The sequence below is a fragment of the Heptranchias perlo genome, chromosome 23 (assembly GCF_035084215.1).
Source record: "Heptranchias perlo isolate sHepPer1 chromosome 23, sHepPer1.hap1, whole genome shotgun sequence".
NCBI classification, from domain to species: Eukaryota; Metazoa; Chordata; class Chondrichthyes; order Hexanchiformes; family Hexanchidae; genus Heptranchias; species Heptranchias perlo.
In genome coordinates this window covers 9,245,635-9,269,518 of record NC_090347.1, presented here as the reverse complement: position 1 = coordinate 9,269,518, position 23,884 = coordinate 9,245,635, and the positions used below count along the sequence as shown (strand labels likewise).

The 23,884-nt window shown below is 43.7% G+C and overlaps 1 protein-coding gene across 2 annotated transcripts in view; it reads right to left on the bottom strand.

The window, feature by feature from the left end:
• Positions 1-20,347, bottom strand: part of st6galnac (ST6 (alpha-N-acetyl-neuraminyl-2,3-beta-galactosyl-1,3)-N-acetylgalactosaminide alpha-2,6-sialyltransferase) — a 78,971-nt gene extending 58,624 nt beyond the window's left edge. Inside the window, exon 1 of one of the 2 annotated variants that reach the window (XM_068003974.1) lies at positions 20,134-20,347. Coding sequence is in view for 1 of the 2 variants with exons in the window: in XM_068003975.1 (XP_067860076.1) it covers positions 20,134-20,135 (2 nt within the window). In the remaining variant the exon portion in view is untranslated. The remainder of the gene's footprint in view (positions 1-20,133) is intronic. The other variant, XM_068003975.1, reaches the window with a different exon arrangement.
• Positions 20,348-23,884: the final 3,537 nt, after the last annotated feature.

Sequence of the window (23,884 nt, the reverse complement as noted above, 5' to 3'; positions counted from 1 at the left end):
TCCTGTAATGTGGTGACCAGAACTGCGCACAATACTCCAGCTGTGGCCTTACCAGCGTTTTATACAGTTCCATCATTACATCCCTGCTTTTGTATTCTATATCTCGGCTAATAACGGAGAGCATTCCATATGCCTTCTTCACAACCTTATCTACCTGTATTGCCGCCTTCAGGGACCTGTGCACATGCACTCCAAAGTCTCTCACTTCCTCTACCCCTCTCAATATATTCCCGTTTACTGCGTATTCCCTTTTACTGTTTGCCCTCCCTAAGTTCATTACCTCACACTTCTCCGGGTTGAACTCCATTTGCCACTTTTCCGCCCACTCCACCAACCCATTGATATCTTCTTGGAGTCTACAGCTATCCTCTTCACTATCAACTACACGGCCAATTTTTGTGTTGTCTGCAAATTTGCCAATCATGCCCCCTACATTCAAGTCCAAATCATTAATACATACTACAAACAGCAAGGGACCCAACACTGAGCCTTGTGGCACACCACTGGAAACGGATTTCCGTTTGCAAAGACATCCATTAACTTTTACCCTTTGTTTCCTGTTATTGAGCCAATTTTGGATCTAATTCGCCACATTTCCCTGTATCCCATGGGCTTTTACCTTTCTGACCAGTCTGCCATGTAGGACCTTGTCAAATACCCTTGACCCCTCTGTCCCTGCAAACTACCGCCCCATCTCCAACATCCCTTTCATCTCCAAAGTCCTTGAACATGTTGTCACCTCCCAAATCCGTGCCCATCATTTACACACAGCTCCATGTTTAAACCTCTCTAATCAAGTTTCCGCCTCTGACATGGCACTGAAACGGCCCTAATCAAAGTCACAAATTACACCCTATGTGACTATGGTGCAATATCCCTCCACGTCCTTCTCGACCTACTTGCTGCCTTTGACACGGTTGACCACACCTTTCTCCTCCAATGCCTCTGCTCCGTTGTTCAGCTGAGTTTTTTTAATTCGTTCATGGGATGTGGGCGTCGCTGGCAAGGCCGGCATTTATTGCCCATCCCTAATTGCCTTTGCCTGGTACCACTTTTACCTATCCAGTTGTAGCCAGAGAATCTCTTGCAATGACTTCTCTTCCCACCCCCGCGCTGTTACCTCTGGAGCCCAAAACAATCTATCTTTGGCCCACTTATTTTTCTCATCTAGATGCTACCCTTCGACGACATCATCCGAAAACACGGCGTCAGGTTCCATATGTATGCTGATGGCACCCAACTCTACCTGACCACTACCTGTCTATGTGTTGTCAAACGGTTTGTCCAATATCCAACCCTGAATGAGCTGAAATTTCCTCTAATTAAATATTGGGAAGACTGAAGTCATTGTCTTCGGTTCCCATCACAAACTCCGTTCCCTCCCCACTGATTCCATCCCCCTCCTTGGCCACTGTCCAGACTGTTCACAACCTTGCCGCCCTTTTTGACCCTGAGCTGAGCTTCCGACTCCATATCCTCTCCATCACAAAGACCAACTATTTCCACCTCTGTAATATCATAGAATCATAGAATGGCTACAGCACAGAAAGAGGCCATTCGGCCCACCGAGCCCGTACTGACTCTTTGTAAGAGCAATCCAGTTCCCCGTAGCCCTGCAATTTTTTACCTTCAAGTATTTATCCAATTTCTTTTGGAAGCCACGATTGAATCTGCTTCCACCGCCCTTTCAGGGAGCACATTCCAGATCGTGACCACTCGCTGCGTAAAAAGTTTTTCCTCATGTCGCCTTTGGTTCTTTTGCCAATCACCTTAAATCTGTGTCCTCTGGATCTCGACCCTTCCGCCAATGGGAACAGTTTCTCTTTATTTGCTTTATCTAAACCCTTCATTATTTTGAATACCTCTATCAAATCTCCTCTCAACCTTCTCTGCTCTAAGGAGAACAATCCCAGCTTCTCCAGTCTATCCACGGATCTGAAGTTCCTCATCCCGGGAACCATTCTAGTAAAAATTTTCTGCACCCTTCCTAAGGCCTTCACATCCTTCCTAAAGTGCCGTGCCCAGAAACGGACACAATACTCCAGTGGTGGCCGAACCAGTGTTTTGTAAAGGTTCAACATAACTTCCTTGCTTTTGTACTCCATGCCTCTATTTATAAAGCCCAGGATCACGTATGTTTTTTTAACCGCTTTCTCAACCTGTCCTGCCACATTTAAAGATTTGTGCACATATACCCCCAGGTCTCTCTGTTCCTGCATCCCCTTTAGAATTGTACCATTTAGTTTGTATTGCCTCTCCTCATTCTTCCTGCCAAAATATATCACTTTGCACTTCTCTGCATTAAATTTAATCTGCCATGTGTCCACCCATTCCACCAGCCTGTCCATGTCCTTTTGAAGTCTATTACTATCCACCTTAGTGTTTACTACACTTCCAAGTTTTGTGTCATCTGCAAATTTTGAAATTGTTCCCTATTCACCCAAGTCCAAGTCATTAATATATACCAAAAAAAGCAGTGATCCTAGTACCGACCCCTGGGGAATACCACTGTATACCTCCCTCCAGTCTGAAAAACAACCGTTCACTACTACTCTCTGTTTCCTGTCACTTAGCCAATTTTGTATCCATGCTGCCACTGCCCCTTTTATTCCATGGGCTTCAATTTTGCTGACAAGTCTATTATGTGGCACTTTATCAAATGCCTTTTAAAAGTCCATATACATCACATCAACCACATTGCCCTCATCAACCCTCTCTGTTACCTCATCAAAAAACTCAATCAAGTTAGTTAAACACAATTTGCCTTTAACAAATCCGTGCTGGCTTCCCTTTATTAATCCACACTTGTCCAAGTGACTGTTAATTTTGTCCCGGATTATCGTTTCTAAAAGCTTCTCCACCACCGAGATTAAACTGACTGGCCTGTAGTTGCTGGGTTTATCCTTATACCGTTTTTTGAACAAGGGTGTAATATTTGCAATTCTCCAGTCCTCTGGCACCACTTCCATATCTAAAGATGATTGGAAGATTATGGCCAGCACCTCTGCAATTTCCACTCTTACTTCCCTCAGCAACCTAGGATGCATCCCATCCGGACCTGGTGACTTATCTACTTTAAGTACAGCCAGCCTTTCTAGTACCTCCTCTTTATCAATTTTTAGCCCATCCAGTATTTCAACTACCTCCTCTTTTACTGTGACTTTGGCAGCATCTTCCTCCTTGATAAAGACTGATGCAAAGTACTCATTTAGTACCTCAGCCATGCCCTCTGCCTCCATGCATAGATCTCCTTTTTGGTTCCTAATCGGCCTCACCCTTCCTCTTACTACCTGCATTCCTCCAACTCTGGCATCTGGTACATTCCCCAGTTCCTTTGCCCCACCATTGGCTGCTTTGCCTTCAGCCATCTCCTGTCTCCACCCCTGCCTCAGGCCATCTGCTGCTGAAAGCCTCATCTATGATTTTGTTACTTCCAAACTCAACTATTCCAGTGATTTCCTGGCCGGCCTCCCATCTTCCACCCTCCATAAACTTGAGCTCATCCAAAACTCTACTGCCCGTATTCTAGCTTGCACCAAATTCCATTCATCCATCATCCTTATGCTCGCTGACCTACACTGACTCCCAATCAAGCACGCCTTAATTTTAAAAATCTCATCCTTGTATTTAAATCCCTCCAAGGCCTCAATCATCCCTTTTTCTGTAACCTCCTCCAGCCCTACAACCCTCCGAGAACTCTGGTGTCTGGCGCATCCCCCAAATCCTTCGCCCCTGCATTGGCGGCCATGCTTTCAGCCATCTAGGCCCTAAGTTATAGAATTCCTTCCCTCCTTTAAAACATTCCTTAAAACCTCCCTCTTTGACCAAGCTTTCGGTCATCTGTCCTAATGCCTTCTTTTTTGGCTTGGTGTCAATTTTTGTCTAATAACGTTCCTGTGAAGCGCCTTGGGACATTTTACTACATTAAAAGCGCTATATAAAGACAAGTTGTTATTGTTGAAGAGCCACTTATACAGTCCAGTACCCCTAACTTCATAAATGCAGCTGTGAAGTGTGCAACATGCACCATGGCAGCATGCATAAAAACCAACAGTTTAAGCAAAGCAGTTTGGATATGCAAACAAGGGGAGGAGAAAGACCAGTTAGCCTGGCGTACTTCGAGCTCAGAAGAAACAAAAAGAAAGAACTTGCATCATGACGTCATGAAGTCCCAAAGGACTTTACAGCCAATTAAATACTTTTTTAAGTGTAGTCACTGTTGTACTGTAAGGAATTGCGGCAACCATTTCTCACACAGCAAGATCCCACAAAGAGCAATGAGATAAATGACCAAATCGTCTGTTTTTTATTTAGTGATGTTGGTTTGTTAAAGTTGGGTCAGCCATTCTGTAAAATGGGAGTGTGTTGGGGGTTTGGTTTAGTTGCATTGAAATCCTACTCTTAGAGCCAGTTCAAGGATGTACATATCTGATGCTGCCTCTACAGTACGTCAGGATATGCAACCACATTGTGACTGTGCAGACCCTTTAAAGGGTAAATGGTCAGGCAGGCACTAACAAGCTATTGATTTGTAAAATGGGACTAGGATCCCTGGAACTTGAATTGTTTTAAAAAAAAACTCACTTTAAAAATTCCATTAAACTTTGGATTCATGACTTGGAAAGAAAAATTGTTTCAAAGTAAAATTCAGGCCTGTCCTATCTTATTATATCCAGTTTAAAGAGCCAGCCAGCTAGATCAAATAGAAAAAAATTCTTGTCATGTAGTCGAATTGGCATCAAAGGTGGTGCATGTAGAAAAGGAGATTGATGGAGCATTTAAAAAAACATGAGCAGCTGTTCGAGCTAGAATGAACATTCTCTTTGTCGTTTTGACCTGATAGTGATCAGTTTGAAAGTACAGAACATGCAGTCAAGGCTAAATGATTGAGGGCAGCCTTTAAAAAGGTTCTGAAGTAATTTCCTGAAGTTTAATCCTTTCAAAGAGCCAGCACAGGCACGATGGGCCGAACGGCCTCCTTCTGTGCTGTATCGCTTTTGTGATTCTATGAAATATAAGTGGCCAAATGCGCAGAGTAATTACAACGGATTTGCAGAAATCAAGGGCGCAAGTGCCAGAGGAAAGAGAGATAAAATCACAGAACAGTTCAGAGAATTTATTGTGATGTGGAGATGCCGGTGATGGACTGGGGTGGACAAATGTAAGGAATCTTACAACACCAGGTTATAGTCCAACAGTTTTATTTGAAAATCACAAGCTTTCGGAGGCTTTCTCCTTCGTCAGGTGGTAGGAACTGATCAGAAAAACTGTAAAAAAAAATGAGGGTCACATGACCAGGGTGTTTCAAATGATTTAAAATCAGTTACATGTACAAGGGTCAAGACACAAATTCTGCAATGGATCAAACCCAAAGTATCAAACCTTCTTTCAATGCTCCACGTCGCAGAAATATTTTATCCCCACTTTGAAATGTGCTTCCCAAACGAGCCAATGCAAATAGCCAGAATTCAATTCCTTTTTGATGTCGTGAGCCTTAAAGTGCACCAGTAGAGGTATTTTACTCTTCACGTTCTCTCCTCTGAAGGAATGAGGTCCTGCACACTTCATACTTGGAGCAGAATATTAAATGAGCGAAAATAGACGGCTTCTTTCAGAACCAAATGAGATTACTTCTTAAGGGTACTGCCCATCAAAGCAGTGGGATGGACACAATTTAAAGTCCAATTTATGGACACGTATGAACAACAAGAGAAGTACAAAGTTTTGCCAGTTCTTTACTTGTGTCACAGGCACAGCTTGCAAAAATGCCTGAAAGCCTCTAACTGTAATAAAGGAAGAATGAACTTGCATGTATATAATGCCCATCACGACTTCAGCATATTCCAAAGCACCACAGTCAATGAGTATTTTGAAATGTGGTCACTGTTGTAATGTAAGGAAATGAGGCAGCCAACTGGCGGACAGCAAGGTTTGACAGTTGAAAAGCAATGGCAAACACTTAAAGAAATATTTCAATATTCTCAACAAGTATACATTCCATTGAGAAATAAAAACTCCACGGGAAAAGTGATTCACCCCTGGCTAACTAAAGAAGTTAAGGAGAGTTTTAGATTGAAAAAAGAGGCCTATAATGTTGCCAAGAAGAGTAATAAGCCTGGGGATTGGGAGAGTTTTAGAAACCAACAAAGGACGACCAAAAAATTGATAAAAAAGGAGAAATTAGAATATGAAATTAAACTAGTAAGAAATATAAAAACAAATTGTAAGAGCTTCTACAAGTATGTAAAAAGGAAGAGAGTAGCAAAAGTAAACGTTGGTCCCTTACAGGCTGACACAGGAGAAATTATAATCAGGAAATGGCAGATGCGTTAAACAAATATTCTGTATCGATTATCACAGTAGAAGACACAAATAGCATACCAAAAATAGCGGGGAACCAAGAGGCAAATGAGAGTGAGGAACTTAAAACAATTAATATCAGTAGAGAAAAAGTACTGGAGAAACTAATGGGACTAAAAGCCAATAAAGCCCCTGACGCCCTACATCTGAGGGTTCTAAAAGAGGTGGCTGCAGAGGTAGTGGATGCATTGGTTATGATCTTCCAAAATTCTCTAGATTCTGGAACAGTCCCTGTGTATTGAAAGGTAGCGAATGATACCCCACTATTCAAGAAAGGAGGGAGAGAGAAAACAGGGAACTACAGGCCAGTTAGCCTGACATCAGTCATCGGGAAAATGCTGTAATGCATTATTGAGGAAGTGGTAACAGGGCACTTAAAAAATCATAATATTATTAGGCAGCATCAACATGGTTTTATGAAAGGGAAATCGTGTTTGGCAAATTTATTAGTGTTTTTTGAGGATATAACTAGCAATGTGGATAAAGGGGAATCATTAGATGTAGTATATTTGGATTTTCAAAAGACATTTGATAAAGTGCCACATAAAAGATTGTTACACAAGGTAAGGAGTTGGGGTAGTATCTTAGCATGGACAGAGGATTAGTTAAAGGACAGAAAACAGAGAGTAGGGATAAATGGGTCATTTTCAGGTTGGCAGGCTGTAACTAGTGGGGTGCCACAAGGATCGGTGCTTGGGCCTCAGCTATTTACAATCTATATTAATGATTTAGATGAAGGGACAGGGTGTAACGTATCGAAGTTTGCTGACGATACAAAGCTAGGTGGGAAAGCAAGCTGTGAGGAGGACACAGAGCCTGCAAAGGGATAGAGACAGGTTAAGTGAGTGGGCAACAAGGTGGCAGCTGGAGTATAATGTGGGGAAATGTGAGGTTATTCACTTTGGTAGGAAGAATAGAAAAACAGAATATTTTTTAAATGGTGAGAAACTATTAAATGTTGGTGTTCAGAGCGACTTGGGTGTCCTCGTACAAGAAACACAAAAAGTTAGTATGCAGACAATTAGAAAAACAAATGGCATGTTGGCTTTTATTGCATGGGAGTTGGAGTACAAGAGTAAGGAAGTCTTACTACGGTTGTACAGGACTTTAGTGAGACCTCACCTGGAGTACTGCGTACAGTTTTGGTCTCCTTATCTAAGGAAGGATATACTTACCTTGGAGGAGGTGCAACGAAGGTTCACTAGATTAATTCCTGGGATGAGAGGGTTGTCCTATGAGGAGAGATTGAGTAGAATGGGCCTATACTCTCTGGAGTTTAGAAGAATGAGAGATGATCTCATTGAAACGTATAAGATTCTAAGAGGAATTGACAGGGTAGTTGTGGAGAGGATGTTTCCCCTGGCTGGAGTGTCTAGAAATAGGAGACACAGTCTCAGGATAAGGGGTCGGCCATTCAAGCCTGAGATGAGGAGGAATTTCTTCACGCAGAGGGTTGTGAATCTTTGGAATTCTCTACCCCAGAGGGCTGTGGATGCTGAGTTGTTGAGTATATTCAAGGCTGAGATAGATAGATTTTTGGACTCTAGGGAAATCACGGGACATGGGGATCGGATGGGAAAGTGAAGTTGAGGTCAAAGATTAGCCATGATCTTATTGAATGGTGGAGCAGGTTTGAGGGGCCATATGGCCTACTCCTGCTCCTATTTCTTATGTTCTTATGTTCCACAAGCAGAAACGAAATTAATGACCAGATAGACTGTTCTTGGTGACGTTGTTTTGAGGGATAAATGTTGGCCAGGAGAACTCCCCTGCTCTTCCTTGAATTGTGAAATGGGTCTCCTGCCCAAATAAGAGTTTTATACATTAATGTATGGAGTATAAGATATAAATTAAGTGAATTATAGGCTCAAATGCAGCTGACATGGTGGGCATTACTGAGACATGGTTGCAAGATGGTCATGATTGGGAATTAAATATTCCAGGTTATATGGTCTTTAGAAAGGATAGGGAAACTGCAAGAGTAGGAGAAGTAACCTTATTGATTAAAGATAAAGAATAGTAAGAGAGGATATAGATAAGGGAAAGCAATCAGCGGAGACTCTATGGTTAGAATTGAGGAATAAGAGAGGACTTAAAACTGTGATGGGAGTTGTGTACAGGCCTCTTGATAGCAGAAATGAAGTGGCAGAATGTAATAATTCAGAGATTAGAGGTGCTTGTCGCAAAAGCAGTGTTGTTTTAATGGGAGTCTTTAATTTTCATATAAATTGGGAACAGCAGAGTAGCTCAAGTCAGAAAGGTGGTGAATTTCTTGAGTGCATTCAAGATAGTTTTCTGGGGCAATATGTTTTAGAACCAACAAAAGGGCAGGCCATACTAGATTTAGTAATGAGTAATGAGCCAGACTTAGTTAATAATCTAACAGTAAGGGAACATTTATCGAACAATGCTCATAATATGGGGGAATTCAATGATAAGTTTCTCCTTTTCAAACCTCAGATTCTAGATTTTGGTAAAGATAACTTTAACGGGATAAGACAGAGGTTGACGACAGCAAATTGGTCAAAATTGTTGTCGGATAAAACAACAGATAAACAGTGGGATGTGTTCAAAAAAGAATTTAACTTAATACGGAACCAGTATCTACCCCTAAGGAGCAAGAGCTCTACTTACCGAATAAAACAGCCATGGTCGACAAAAGAGGTGGGAGATAATACAAAACTATAGGAAAAAGGCATACAAAAGTGCAAAGAATAGTGTAGATCAAAGGGACGGGGAGAGATATAAAGAACAGCAAAGGAAGACAAAAAATATAGTAAGAGCTTCAAAAAAGGAATACGAAAAGAAACTTGCGAGGGATATCAAGATTAACACAAAAAGTTTTTACAATTATATTAGAAGAAAAAGGGGAGTCAAGGCTAATGTGGGCCCTTTAAAAACAGATGCAGGTAATATTGCAAATGAAAATAAGGAAATGGCAGACTTGCTGAATAATTACTTTGTGTCAGTCTTCACAGTAGAGGAAGGGGATAATATACCTGACATTCCAGGGAAACTAATAATGAATCAAGGACTGAAACTCACTAAAGTTAACGTAAGCAAGAAAACAGTATTAGAAAAAATAATGGCACTGAAGACTGACAAATCCCCAGGACCTGATGGTTTCCACCCCAGGGTTTTAAAGGAAGTCGGTGAGGAAATTGCAGCTGCTTCAGCCATAATCTTCCAAAGCTGTCTCGATTCAGGAATTGTCCCTTTAGATTGGAAAATTGCAAATGTAACTCCATTATTTAAGAAAGGTGAGAGCAATCGGGAAATTATAGACCTGTTAGTCTAACATCTGTTGTGGGGAAGTTATTGGAATCTATAATTAAGGACAGAATGACTGAACACTTGGAGAAATTTGAGCTGATTAGAGAGAGCCAATACAGATTTGTAAAGGGATGGTCATGTCTAACAAATCTAATTGACTTTTTGAGGGAGTAACTAAAGTAGTAGACAGGGCAATGTCTATGGATGTAGTTTATATGGACTTCCAGAAGGCATTTGATAAAGTTCCACATAATGCACATAAAATAATATTTAAGCCATTTTCCCATTCTAACTTCTGCGACATCCAGTTAGGCAAACCAATAGTTAACTGTAATACAGGATGAAGCATTGTTTTTTCTCCAGTACACATCATTCAGGATAAATTACAACCACTGTATAAAGGCAGGAAGAAGCTACGGATGTAAATTAAGCAATTATTACTACATGCAGAAGGCACAAATATTTAATCTGCAATTTTATTTCTTAACCACAGTGAAGATGACTTTTAAACAAACATCGCTGAAGGTGACAGTGATACGGGTTATTTGACCTTTCTTTACTGATCTGTCTGATTGTGCTCCTGTGAAGTTTTTTGCGACATTTTCCTATGTAAAGGCACTTATATAAATGCAAATTGTTGTTGTTGTTGCTGATATTGCTGTCAAATCATTATTTGATATTTCAATCAGGACCAGCCACAGGCTCGATATCAAGTGAAAAAGAAAACTGTTCCTGAACAGCAATACTACTTAATGCTATTTTGAATCGGTTCGTATACATGGGGAAATGTAACAAAGCACCTCCCTCTCTCTCCTGTCCTGAAGGGGTTGGTAGAATACAGCTACCTTTCTGTACCTTGCCCACATGTGTTTGTCTGGTGGATGAGTGTTGAGAGACCATGGTGAGTGTCACAATTAAACCTAATCCTGTTCCAACTCCAACAGTCGAACACACCACACATTTTAAAGCGGTCAATGGACTGCGAATCAGTGGTAACCATGAATTTCTTTCCTCTCTCTCTCGAGCCCACGGGTGCTGAGGCCAATTATGGTGCATCCAATGCCAGCCCAGTGGAGCCCAGCTAACACGGAAAGGGGATCGAACCTGGGACCATACCAGATCTGTACGACTCGGCTCTCTTAGCCCCTGAGCCGTTGGGAGACTGCACTTGATCTTTTTTTAAGGCGAGACCCCCATTGCCGCCTCAGCTTAGTTACTGCATCTGAAAACTGCAGCAAGGACAATCGCACCCCAGCTCGTGTTCCCTCACTCAAGATCTGATGAACAACATACTTGCCAAATATTTCAATTTATCTTTTCTTCAATCTCATTCACATAACGTACAACTGAATGCATTAGGCACAGATGTTGGGATTTAGGTAGTCTGTTTTTTCGTGTTCATTGAAGTGTGGGGATGTCAGCTCTGGGGAATGGAACATGCTTTGACTTTTTTTGGCATCCAGTCTCAGCAATGACCACTCTCAGGTGAGTGAGTGGCTGCAGAACGAGGCCTTGCTTCTACAACCTTGCAATGGAACAGAACTCCCAACTTCAGAACAGCAGCCCCGACTGCGCCAGTGTGACGTTCCTATTCCCACACGATCATCAATGTGGGCTTTCTGAGTAAGATTGTCAGCTTTATGCCAAACTGTAGGACATTTTGTGCTGTGGATGTGTCCTCACTAAGAACCACTTTGAGGCTGTTCCAATATTTTTTTTCCCCTTATGGGATTCTCGACTGACAGAAAGGGACTTGCAGCCAAACCCGGAATGAGAAGGACAGAATTGTAACCTGCTGCCATCACCCAGTCCCCTACTGACTTATTCTAAATGTGCAAAAGACCCTGAGCTCCTGCAGTACTGGGGAGATCAATGGGCTTTCATTCAGCTTAACAGTTTCCACTTATTATTATTATTCTTTTAAAACATTGACGGGAAGTATGTTCAAATATGCTTGGGTGTAAAGGTGCTTCTTGTGAATAATTCAGCATCAAAGCTTTTTTTGTTCTTTGCAGGGAGAAATATGCGTCATAAAGCATATTTATTGCAAGCCCTCAAGACCTTTACGCTGGGTTGAAGTGAGTGAGCCAATGCAATAACTAACCAGGAGGAATCCATCTAAACATGCATTTTATAAGTTGCTGTATAAGTCCACTAAATATGGGACCTATAACTTTTATACAATTCCACCTAGGGAGACTTTTTGTTATGACAATTTCAACCAAGTAGGTAAAATAGTGCAGGACAGAAACCATTAATTATGAGAGGGTTTACAGCAATTACAAAAAAAAAACCTTATCAAGCTACAAAAGCAATTCATCACCTAAAGCTCAATATATTTTCACTGTAATCATTCCCACCTGCTTTATTAATAACTTTATACAGCAGTGGAAGTGGTGTTATTTACATTTCTCCCTGCCCGCAATTTTCTACCCTCTCTGACCCTCCTTTCCTGAAGGTATCGACTTGCCAGCAAACTGTTGCACAAACGGTGGCAGCTTTCCAGTACCTCACACAAGTAGTCACTGGACATGTGAGAACCCAGGCAGAGTGTGTCAACAACAACTTGCCTTTATATGGTATCTTTAACGTAGTAAAACCTCCCAAGGCACTCCACAGGAGGGTAATCAGACAAAAATTTACACCGAGCCCAAAGAAGGAGATATTAGGATGGGCGACCAAAAGCTTGGTCAAAGAATTCGTTTTTAAGGATCATCTTAAAGGACGAGAGAGAGGTGGAGAGATACAGGGAGGGAACTCCAGAGCTTAGGGCCTAGACGGCTGAAAGCACGGCCACCAATGGTGGGGCTAAGGAAGGAGGGGGAACGCACTAGAGGCCAGAATTGGAGGAAAGTGGAGTTCTCGGAGGATTGTAGGGCTGGAGGAGGTTACAGAGATAGGAAGGGATCGAGGCCATGGAGGTATTTGAACATGAGGGTGAGAATTTTAAAATCAAGGCATTGCCGGACCGGGAGCCAATGTAGGTCAGCGAGCACAGGGGGTGATGGGTGAACGGGGCTTGGTGTGAGATGTCAGGTTATTTAACATTCAATGGCCTCACAGGCATGCTCAATCCTGCCCTCATCCAACACTCACAAAAGCACATTCTGCTACAGGAGTCTCTGGGTCGCCTACCCGGGCCTGGGAATGCTGTGGCCAATTGTAGTGTCCTGGCATAGATCAGCAAACTCAACACAGAGCAGGAATCAAACCTGGAACCTTCTTAATTCCATATAGCTTAACAGCAAACACAAGTGGTGCATTTATACACTGGGCCATTGGGCCGTTGGAGGAATTCAGCAGTGGTTACTTCTAACAATATATTAAGACTGACTTCTTGTTGCCGAGAGTATCCCTGCCTGTTGAAGCAGTTTTATTTCTGCAGCAACAGGCATCGTGACCACTTTCAAAACTGGAATTTTACATGAATCACCCTGATGTTTTTGGAAACTGGTTTGAATTTGTTGCTGGTATTTCTCCAGCATAAAACACTCTTATCTGATTCACATGAATTAAGAAATGTGAACAGTATTATTCTTTACAAATGTATAAAAAGTACCTGCTACATCATAGTATAGTTAGTTAATTACACCCGCCCCCCACCCCCACAAAAAAATCTTGCTTTCCACTGCTGCATTTGTATCACCAACACAGACGTCTGGAGCTTTCCAGACACAATTATTAACGTTTCATTGCTCAGTACTCTCTGCCACTAATTGGAGTAGATTTGCACACTTCATCGAAGGAGTTGATCCAACAAAGTAAACTTTTTGGTAAGATAAATACCCTGCAAGTTGAGCTTCATGCAGTCTTAATACTTATCTCCAACACAGTGCACACCCACATTTCTTAGTAGTATGAAATTGGCCATCTTTAATGCACTTACCAGGTACGGTGGCATAATGGTTATGTTACTGGACTAATAATCCAGAGACCGAAACTAATAATCCAGATTCATGAGTTCAAATCCCACCACGGTAGCTGGGGAATTTAAATTCAATTAAATAAATAAAAATATGGAATAAAAAAAAACTAGTATCAGTAATGGTGGCCATGAAACTACCAGATTGTCATAAAAACCCATCTGGTACACGAATTAATGCCCTTCAGAGAAGAAAATCTGCCGTCCTTACCCGGTCCGACCGATATGTGACTTTTTTTATTCGTTCATGGGATGTGGGTGTCGCTGGCGAGGCCAGCATTCATTGCCCATCCCTAATTGCCCTCGAGAAGGTGGTGGTGAGCCGCCTTCTTGAATCGCTGCAGTCCGTGTGGTGATGGTTCTCCCACAGTGCTGTTAGGAAGGGAGTTCCAGGATTTTGACCCAGCGACGATGAAGGAACGGCGATATATTTCCAAGTCGGGATGGTGTGGGACTTGGAGGGGAACGTGCAGTTGGTGTTGTTCCCATGTGCCTGCTGCCCTTGTCCTTCTAGGTGGTAGAGGTCGCGGGTTTGGGAGGTGCTGTCGAAGAAGCCTTGGCGAGTTGCTGCAGTGTATCCCATGGATGGTACACACTGCAGCCACGGTGCGCCGGTGGTGAAGGGAGTGAATGTTTAGGGTGGTGGATGGGGTGCCAATCAAGCGGGCTGCTTTATCTTGGATGGTGTCGAGCTTCTTGAGTGTTGTTGGAGCTGCACTCATCCAGGCAAGTGGAGAGTATTCCATCACACTCCTGACTTGTGCCTTGTAGATGGTGGAAAGGCTTTGGGGAGTCAGGAGGTGAGTCACTCACCACAGAATACCCAGCCCCTGACCTGCTCTCATAGCCACTGTATTTATATGGCGGGTCCATTTAAGTTTCTGGTCAATGGTGACCCCCAGGATGTTGATGGTGGGGGATTCGGCGATGGTAATGCCGTTGAATGTCAAGGGGAGGTGGTTAGACTCTCTCTTGTTGGAGATGGTCATTGCCTGGCACTTATCTGGCGCGAATGTTACTTGCCACTTATCAGCCCAAGCCTGGATGTTGTCCAGGTCTTGCTGCATGCGGGCTCGGACTGCTTCATTATCTGAGGGGTTGCGAATGGAACTGAACACTGTGCAATCATCAGCGAACATTCCCATTTCTGACCTTATGATGGAGGGAAGGTCATTGATGAAGCAGCTGAAGTTGGTTGGGCCTAGGACACTGCCCTGAGGAACTCTTGCAGCAATGTCTTGGGACTGAGATGATTGGCCTCCAACAACCACTACCATCTTCCTTTGTGCTAGGTATGACTCCAGCCACTGGAGAGTTTTCCCCCTGATTCCCATTGATTTCAATTTTACTAGGGCTCCTTGGTGCCACACTCGGTCAAATGCTGCCTTGATGTCAAGGGCGGTCACTCTCACCTCACCTCTGGAATTCAGCTCTTTTGTCCATGTTTGGACCAAGGCTGTAATGAGGTCTGGAGCCGAGTTGTCCTGGCGGAACCCCAACTGAGCATCAGTGAGTAGGTTATTGGTGAGTAAGTGCCGCTTGATAGCACCGTCGACGACGCCACAGCAATGTGGTTGATTCTTAATTGCCCTCTGAAATGGCCTAGCAAGCCACTCAGTTGTACAATCTCGCTACGAAAAGTCATAATAAGAATAAAATCAGACGGACCATCCGGCATCAGAACACTAGGCACCGGACACGACAAAGGCAAACCAAGCCCAGTCGACCCTGCAAAGACCTCCTCACGAACATCTGGGGACTTGTGCCAAAATTGGGAGAGCTGTCCCACAGACTAGTCAAGCAACAGCCTGACACAGCCATACTCACAGAATCATATCTTTCAGCCAACGTCCCAGACTCTTCCATCACCATCCCTGGGTATATCCTGTCCCACCGGAAGGACAGACCCACCAGAGGTGGCGGTACAGTGATATACAGTCAGGAGGGAGTGGCCCTGGGAGTCCTCAACATTGACTCCAGAACCCATGAAATCTCATGGCATCAGTCCCCGGGGAAGACAAAGTCCTGTCTTCGCACTGAGGACACCATCCAACGTGTTGTGTGGCACTACCACCGTGCTAAATGGGATAGATTCAGAACAGATCCAGCAGCTCAAAACTGGGCATCCATGAGGCGCTGTGGGCCATCAGCAGCAGATTTGTATTCCAGCACAATCTGTAACCTCATGGCCCGGCATATCCATCACTCTACCATTACCAACAAGCCAGCGGATCAACCCTGGCTCAATGAGGAGTGCAGAAGAGCATGCCAGGAGCAGTACCAGGCGTACCTAAAAATGAGGTGCCAACCTAGTGAAGCTACAACACAGGACTATCATGCATGCTAAACAGCGGAAGCAACATGCTATAGACAGAGCTAAGCGATTCCACAACCAACGGATCAGATCGAAGCTCTGCAGTCCCGCCACATCCAGTCGTGAATGGACCGTTAAACAACTAACGGGAGGGGGAGGCTCTGTAAACATCCCCATCTTCAATGATGGCAGAATCCAGCACGCGAGTGCAAAAGACAAGGCTGAAGCGTTTGCAACCATCTTCAGCCAGAAGGGCCGAGTGGATGATCCATCTCAGCCTCCTCCCGATATCCCCACCATCACAGAAGCTAGTCTTCAGACAATTCGATTCACTCCACTGATATCAAGAAACGGCTGAGTGCACTGGATACAGCAAAGGCTATGGGCCCTGACAACATCCCAGCTGTAGTGCTGAAGACATGTGCTCCAGAACTAGCTGCGCCTCCAGCCAAGCTGTTCCAGTACAGCTACAACACTGGCATCTACCCGACAATGTGGAAAATTGCCCAGGTATGTCCTGTCCACAAAAAGCAGGACAAATCCAATCCAGCCAATTACCGCCCCATCAGTCTACTGTCAATCATCAGCAATGTGATGGAAGGTGTCATCGACAGTGCTATCAAGCGGCACTTACTCACCAATAACCTGCTCACCGATGCTCAGTTTGGGTTCTGCCAGGACCACTCGGCTCCAGACCTCATTACAGCCCTGGTCCAAACATGGACAAAAGAGCTGAATTCCAGAGGTGAGGTGAGAGTAACTGCCCTTGACATCAAGGCGATATTTGACCGAGTGTGGCACCAAGGAGCCCTAGTCAAATTGAAGTCAATGGGAAACAGGGGGAAAACTCTCCAGTTGTGGTTGTTGGAGGCCAATCGTCTCAGCCCCAGGACATTGCTGCAGAAGTTCTTCAGGGCAGTGTCCTAGGCCCAACCATCTTCAGCTGCTTCATCAATGACCTTCCCTCCATCATAAGGTCAGAAATGGGGATGTTCGCTGATGATTGCACAGTGTTCAGTTCCATTAACAACCCCTCAGATGATGAAGCAGTCCCAGCCCGCATGCAGCAAGACCTGGACAACATCCAGGCTTGGGCTGATAAGTGGCAAGTAACATTTGCGCCAGACAAATGCCAGGCAAAGACCATCTCCAACAAGACAGAATCTAACCACCTCCCCATGACTTTCAATGGCGTTACCATCGCCGAATCCCCCACCATCAACATCCTGGGGGTCACCATTGACCAGAAACTTAACTGGACCAGCCATATAAATACTGTGGCCACAAGAGCAAGTCAGAGGCTGGGTATTCTGCGGTGAGTGACTCACCTCCTGACTCCCCAAAGCCTTTCCACCATCTATAAGGCACAGGTCAGGAGTGTGATGGAATACTCTCCACTTGCTTGGATGAGTGCAGCTCCAACAACACTCAAGAAGCTCGACACCATCCAGGACAAAGCAGCCTGCTTGATTGGCACCCCATCCACCGCCCTAAACATTCACTCCCTTCACCACTGACGCACTGTGGCTGCAGTGTGTACCATCCACAGGATGCATTGCAGCAACTCGCCAAGGCTTCTTAGACAGCACCTCCCAAACCCGCGACCTCTACTATCTAGAAGGACAAGGGCAGCAGGCACATGGGAACAACACCACCTGCACGTTCCCCTCCAAGTCACACACCATCCCGACTTGGAAATATATCGCCGTTCCTTCATCGTCGCTGGGTCAAAATCCTGGAACTCCCTTCCTAACAGCACTGTGGGAGAACCGTCACCACACGGACTGCAGCGGTTCAAGAAGGCGGCTCACCACCGCCTTCTCAAGGGCAATTAGGGATGGGCAATAAATGCAGGCGACACCGACAGCCCATGAATGAATAAAAAAAACTCTAATCCTGAAGTGCACATCACTATTCTGCCACATAATAGACACAGCCAAGGAAGACTATTTAGCTCATCCTAGCTAATCAAGGAAAAAAAACCTACAACCCCTTCCAACTGCCACTCCCCACCTGCCTTTACAACATTCACCTGTTAAATTATTCCAGACTTTTTACCTACACTACCATAACCAGAGGTGCATTCCATGCAATCATTCTTTGTATGAAACAGAATTTCCTAACATCAATCCTAAATTAGCCTTTGTCAGTTTGACCCTATTCTCTCTTCCCTGCCCCCTCCTTATCCTGCTATCATTGTTTAGATTGAAGTAATGTTCCAGGTTATGTTTTCTATAATGTTTACCATCTTAGCCACTAACCCCACTATTTAAGAAAGGAGGGAGAGAGAAAACAGGGAACTCCAGACCTGTTAGCCTGACATCAGTAGTAGGGAGAATGCTGGAGTCTATTATAAAGGATGTGATAACAGGACACTTCGAAAATAATAATAGGATTTGGCAGAGGCAACATGGATTTATGAAAGGGAAATCATGTTTGACAAACCTATTGGAGTTCTTTGAGGATGTAACTAGTAGAATAGATAAGGGGGAAACCAGTGGATGTGGTGTATTTGGATTTTCAGAAGGCTTTCAATTAGGTCCCACACAGGAGGCTGGTAAACAAATTTAGAGCATATGGAATTGGGGGTAATGTACTGGCATGGGTTGAGAATTGGTTAACAAACAGAAAACAGAGAGTAGGAATAAATGGGTCTTTTTCCGGGTGGCAGGCAGTGACTAGTGGGGTACCGCAGGGATCAGTGCTTGGGCCCCATCTATTCACAATCTGTACCAATGATTTGGATGAGGGGACCAAATGTAATATTTCCTGGTTTGCTGATGACACAAAACTGGATGGGAATGTGAGTTGTGAGGAGGATGCAAAGAGGCTTCAAGGGGCTATAAGAGAGGCTTAGTGAGTGGGCAAGAACATGGTAGATGGAATATAATGTGGAAAAATGTGAAGTTATCCACTTTGGTAGGAAAAACAGAAATGCAGAATATTTTCTAAATGGTAAGATATTGGGAAATGTTGATGTTGAAAGGGACCTGGGTGTCCTTGTACACGAGTCACTGAAAGCTAACATGCAGGTGCAGCAAGCAATTAGGAAGGCAAATGGTATGTTAGCCTTTATCACAGGAGGATGTGAGTACAGGAGTAAAGATTTCTTACTGCAATTATTTAGGGCCTTGGTGAGACCACACCTGGAGTATTGTGTACAATTTTGGTCTTCTTACCTAAGAAAGGATATACTTGCCATCGAGGGAGTGCAATGAAGGTTCAAGACTGATTCCTGGGATGGCGGGATTGTTGTATGAAGAGAGATTGGGTCGACTAGGCCTGTATTCACTAGAGTTTAGAAGAATGAGAGGTGATCTCATTGAAACATACAAAATTCTTACAGGGCTCGACAGGGCAGATGCAAGGAGGATGTTTCCCCTGGCTGGGGAGTCTAGAACCAGGGGTCACAGTCTCAGAATAAAGGAAAGGCCTTTTAGGATTGAGATGAGGAGAAATTTCTTCACTCAGAGGGTGGTGAATCTTTGGAATTCTCTGCCCCAGGGGGCTGTGGAGGCTCAGTCATTGAGTACATTCAAAACAGAGAGCGATCGATTTCTAGATATTAAAGGCATCAAGGGATATGGGGATGGTGCAGGAAAATGACGTTGAGGTAGAAGATCAGCCATGATCTTGTTGAATGGCGGAGCAGGCTCGAGGGGCCGAATGGCCTACTCCTGCTCCTGTTTCTTATGTTCTTATCTCATCTCCTCTCAGTCACCTTCTGGTCTTTCCTTACAATTCAGTCTCGTCGCTCTTCTCATGACTGCCTCCAGTCTTGTGGTCTGGTGTCTAAAACAGGACACAGTGCTGACCACAGCACTGCACAGTTTTAGCATGGCCTGCTCCGATTAGTATAAGTGTACATCCTGGTAATGGTCTCAGTGCACTCTTTGTTTCTCCTTCTGTGAACGCTACGCAAGCAAGATACAAACTTATCCTGTAAAGCCTAAATTTCTGAGGGGTGGGGAGGAAAGTATGCTGCTGCTGCAGAAGATATAAAGGTCACACATTGCGTATCTCAAACACAGACATCTGGTGCTTTCTGACTGCAAGTTTTAACATTTAATTGTTCAGTGCTCACTGCCAGTAATTGGAGTAGATGTACACACTTCATCACAGGAGTTGATCCAACAAAATAAACTTCTTATATGAGAAGTACCCTGCAAGTTGAATTTCACAGGCACAAAAAAAAACATATCCCCAATTTGAATCACAGTGCACACCCACAACTCTCAGCAATACGGAAATCACCATTACTCACATAGTCAGCAGCAAGTGTTGGAGTCAATATTGTTTTCGCATTTTAGTCCAGAGAAGCACAACATATGGCTGACCTCTTTTTCACTCTGGCGGTGGTAGTTTAATTTTCTCTGTTTGAAACCCCTCCCCTAGAGGGCTCTTCAGTCAAAATGCTGATGACGCCTCTCGTACAGAATATTCAAACCACTCGGAGAACACAACCAACACTATTTTTGAAACATACAATCCACTTTTGTTCATGTACCAATTGTGAAGGGACACAGTTGTTGCTGGGAAAATGGCCTAGGCGTCAGCTTTTTCTGCCTGTGTAATCACTAAAGGGAACAACCTTTCAGCCTACTTAAAGGCACAGTTGCACATAAACTGCAAGAAGCACTGTTCAGAAGTTGACTTGCTACAGTAACTTCCCCCCGTCAACAGAAAGCCCCAGTTGTAAATATCAAAACGTTCTCTTTGTTCTTAAGTGCATCCACTGGACAATTATTGCAAACTTCCTGTACAATGGCCTCAGTTTTAATCAAATTCTGTCAAATAGAAAGGCTACCGCAGCAGCAATTCTTTCCTTTGAAAATAGTTTGTGCATGACCCATTGTTATTTTTGTTCTCGCCAAGCTGTAGAAGGCACAAAAAAAGACTCTTCGATTTTTATAGTGTCTTTTTATGTCGCTTGGCTGCATCTCAAAGTCCTCACACTCAACTAATTACTATGACGTGCGGTGCAGTAAAGTAGGCAAAGACAGCCAGTTAGCACATAGTGAGCACCCACAAGAGGAATACAGATATAAGACCATTTAATCTTTTATTTCTGCTGGCATTGATTGAAACAGGACACTTCGACAGCACCTCTTAAACCCGCGACCTCCACCACCTCGAAGGACAAGGGCAGCAGGTGCATGGGAACAACACCATCACCTCCAAGTTCCCCTCCAAGTCACACCCCATCCCGACTTGGACATATATTGGCCATTCCTTCATCGTCACTGGGTCCAAATCCTGGAACCCCCTACCTAACAGCACTGTGGGAGAACCTTCACCACACGGACTGCAGCGGTTCAAGGAGGCGGCTCACCACCACCTTCTCAAGGGGCAACCAGGGATGGGCAATAAATGCCGGCCTTGCCAGCGACGCCCATATCCCGAGAATGAATTAAAAAAACCCTTAAAACTCCCTGCTGCTTTTTGAATAACGCTAGAACTCTTGAATGTTCATTGGTTATTAGGGAAGAAAATATCTATAATATCATGGGAAAATTAACTTTGTTCAGTTGTTGACAGAAGAAAGAAAGAAGGAACTTGCCTTTCACAACCTCAGGACATCCCAAAGTGCTTTACAGCCAATGGGATACTTTTTAAAGCATAGTCACTTGTAATGTAGGAAATGCAGCAGCCAGTTTGTGCACATCAAGGTCCCACAAACAGCACTGTGGTAATCACCAGTTCATCTGTTTTAGTGATGTTGATTGAGGGATAAATATTGACCAGGACACTGGGGAGAACACCATATCTAACTGCTGCTACTTGCTTTGTACCATTATAATTCAGAATCTTGGGTGAAACTGGCCCTAATCATATCCTCAATAAATGGGATCTTCTCTCCTTATAATGCAATCTGTATTTTAGTGAGTGTTTCACAAAATTATCTGAATTGTGGAGTGTAGCTTTCATGTAATATAGGTATTACCAGATGATGTGACAATTTGGCTATTTTCGAAAATCGGCTTTTCACCCCTCGTTAATCCCCTGTATTGTACTGACCGAATTAATAGGCTCTGCTGATTTCAGGCAAAGTCGAGTCTGCAAGCAGTTCAATGAGCTGTTTGCACCTGGTTAAAGTGCGATTACCTTATATAGAATGTACAGCACAGAAACAGGCCATTCGGCCCAACTGGTCCATGCCGGTGTTTATGCTCCACACGAGCCTCCTCCCACCCCTCTTCATCTAACCCTATCACCATATCCTTCTATTCCTTTCTCCCTCATGTTTATCCAGCTTCCCCTTAAATGCATCTATGCTAGTCGCCTCAACTACTCCTTGTGGTAGCGAATTCCACATTCTTACCACTTTCTGGGTAAAGAAATGTCTCCTGAATTCCCGATTGGATTTATTAGTGACTATCTTATATTTATGGCTTCTAGTTTTGGACTCCCCCACAAGTGGAAACATCATCTCTACGTCTAATCCATCAAACCCTTTCATAATCTTAAAGGCCTCTATCAGGTCACCCTTCAGTCTTCTCTTTCCTAGAGAAAATGTGACGAGGTTCTGGATGCAACTGTTAACAACAAGGAGAGGCATTTGCTAAGTGAGATTTCCTGTTTTCAAAAAAATATGTTGGTTACTTCGCTTTATGGTTTCACCGTCCACTGCATGTAACGGGCAAATCGCGTTAACACCAACGCGGCCACTATGAGCGGTGGGGACTGTAATTATAGCTAGCACAACACAGTTATCGTGCAGACACAGCAGCGATAGAGGAGCTACAGTATCAGCTTGGCTCCTTGCCATCTGTGGGACCTTGCTGGCTGCAAAAAGGTTGCTGTGTTCACCTACAGCTGTGGCTCAGTTGGTCGCACTCTCTCCTCTGAAACAAGAAGGTTGCAAGTTCATGTCCCACTTCAGGGACTTGAGCACAAAATCTGGGCTGACATTCCGGTGTGACGCTGAGGGAGTGCTGCACTGTCAGAGGTGCCGTCTTTTGGGTGAGATATTAAAGCGAGGCCCCTGTCTGCCCTCTTTGGTGGACATAAAAGATCCCATGATACTATTTTGAAGAGGAGCAGGGGAGTTCTCTTTGGTGTCCCGGCCAACATTTATCCCTCAACCAACATCACTAAATACAGATTATCTGGTCATTTATCACATTGCTGTTTGTGGGACCTTGCTGAGTGCAAAATGGCTGCCGCGTTTCCTACATTCCAACAGTGACTACACTTAAAAAGTACTTCATTGGCTTCAAAGCGCTTTGGGGCTTCCTGAGGTTGTGAAAAGTGTTATATTAATGTAAGTCTTTCTTTCTTATAAAGTAGTAACTTCAAAATAATGAATTTGTTTGTAAAAATACTGAGATCTCTAATAAAGTGCTATAAAAATGCAAGTTCCTCCTTGGACATTATTCACTGCGCACAATTAAAGTCTAACTTTAATTCCACATAAGTCCTAGTTACTAATACCTGATTGTCTGATCTCTCTTGCTAGTTTCCAAATGATAAAGCACTATTCAGAACAATTTGGGAAGTGACATTTGACCTACAATGCTCTCTTGAGCTGCACCATAACGTTCTGTTCCAGTGACAACAGGAACAGGAGATGCCTTCCGATCTCGATGGACAACAGTCGGCCAGCAAAACAGAGGGCTTTTTGACCGGAAGCAGCACTTCCTGTTCATAACGTTTACTGGAATCTTTCACGGCGTAACTCAGAGCAGCAGAGAGAAGCTTCTGTCCAACAGTATTCAGGGTAAATGCAAAAACCAAAACAACAAATACACATTGAACAGGATACGTCGCAGGCAACCAAGGATATTTACTTAGGACAATTTATTCTTTTGGCAATAAAATGTATAATCACATTTTTATTACACAACCACCACAACTTGCATTCAGATAGTTATTTCAATATAGCGAAATGTACATCATTTTGGAGGGGGTGGGGGAGGATGACTACATAGTAGGCCAGAAGTAATTTGGAACAAGGCCATTGAGAAATTTGTAAATGAGGATAAGGATTTCAAAATCAATGCATTGATTGGGGA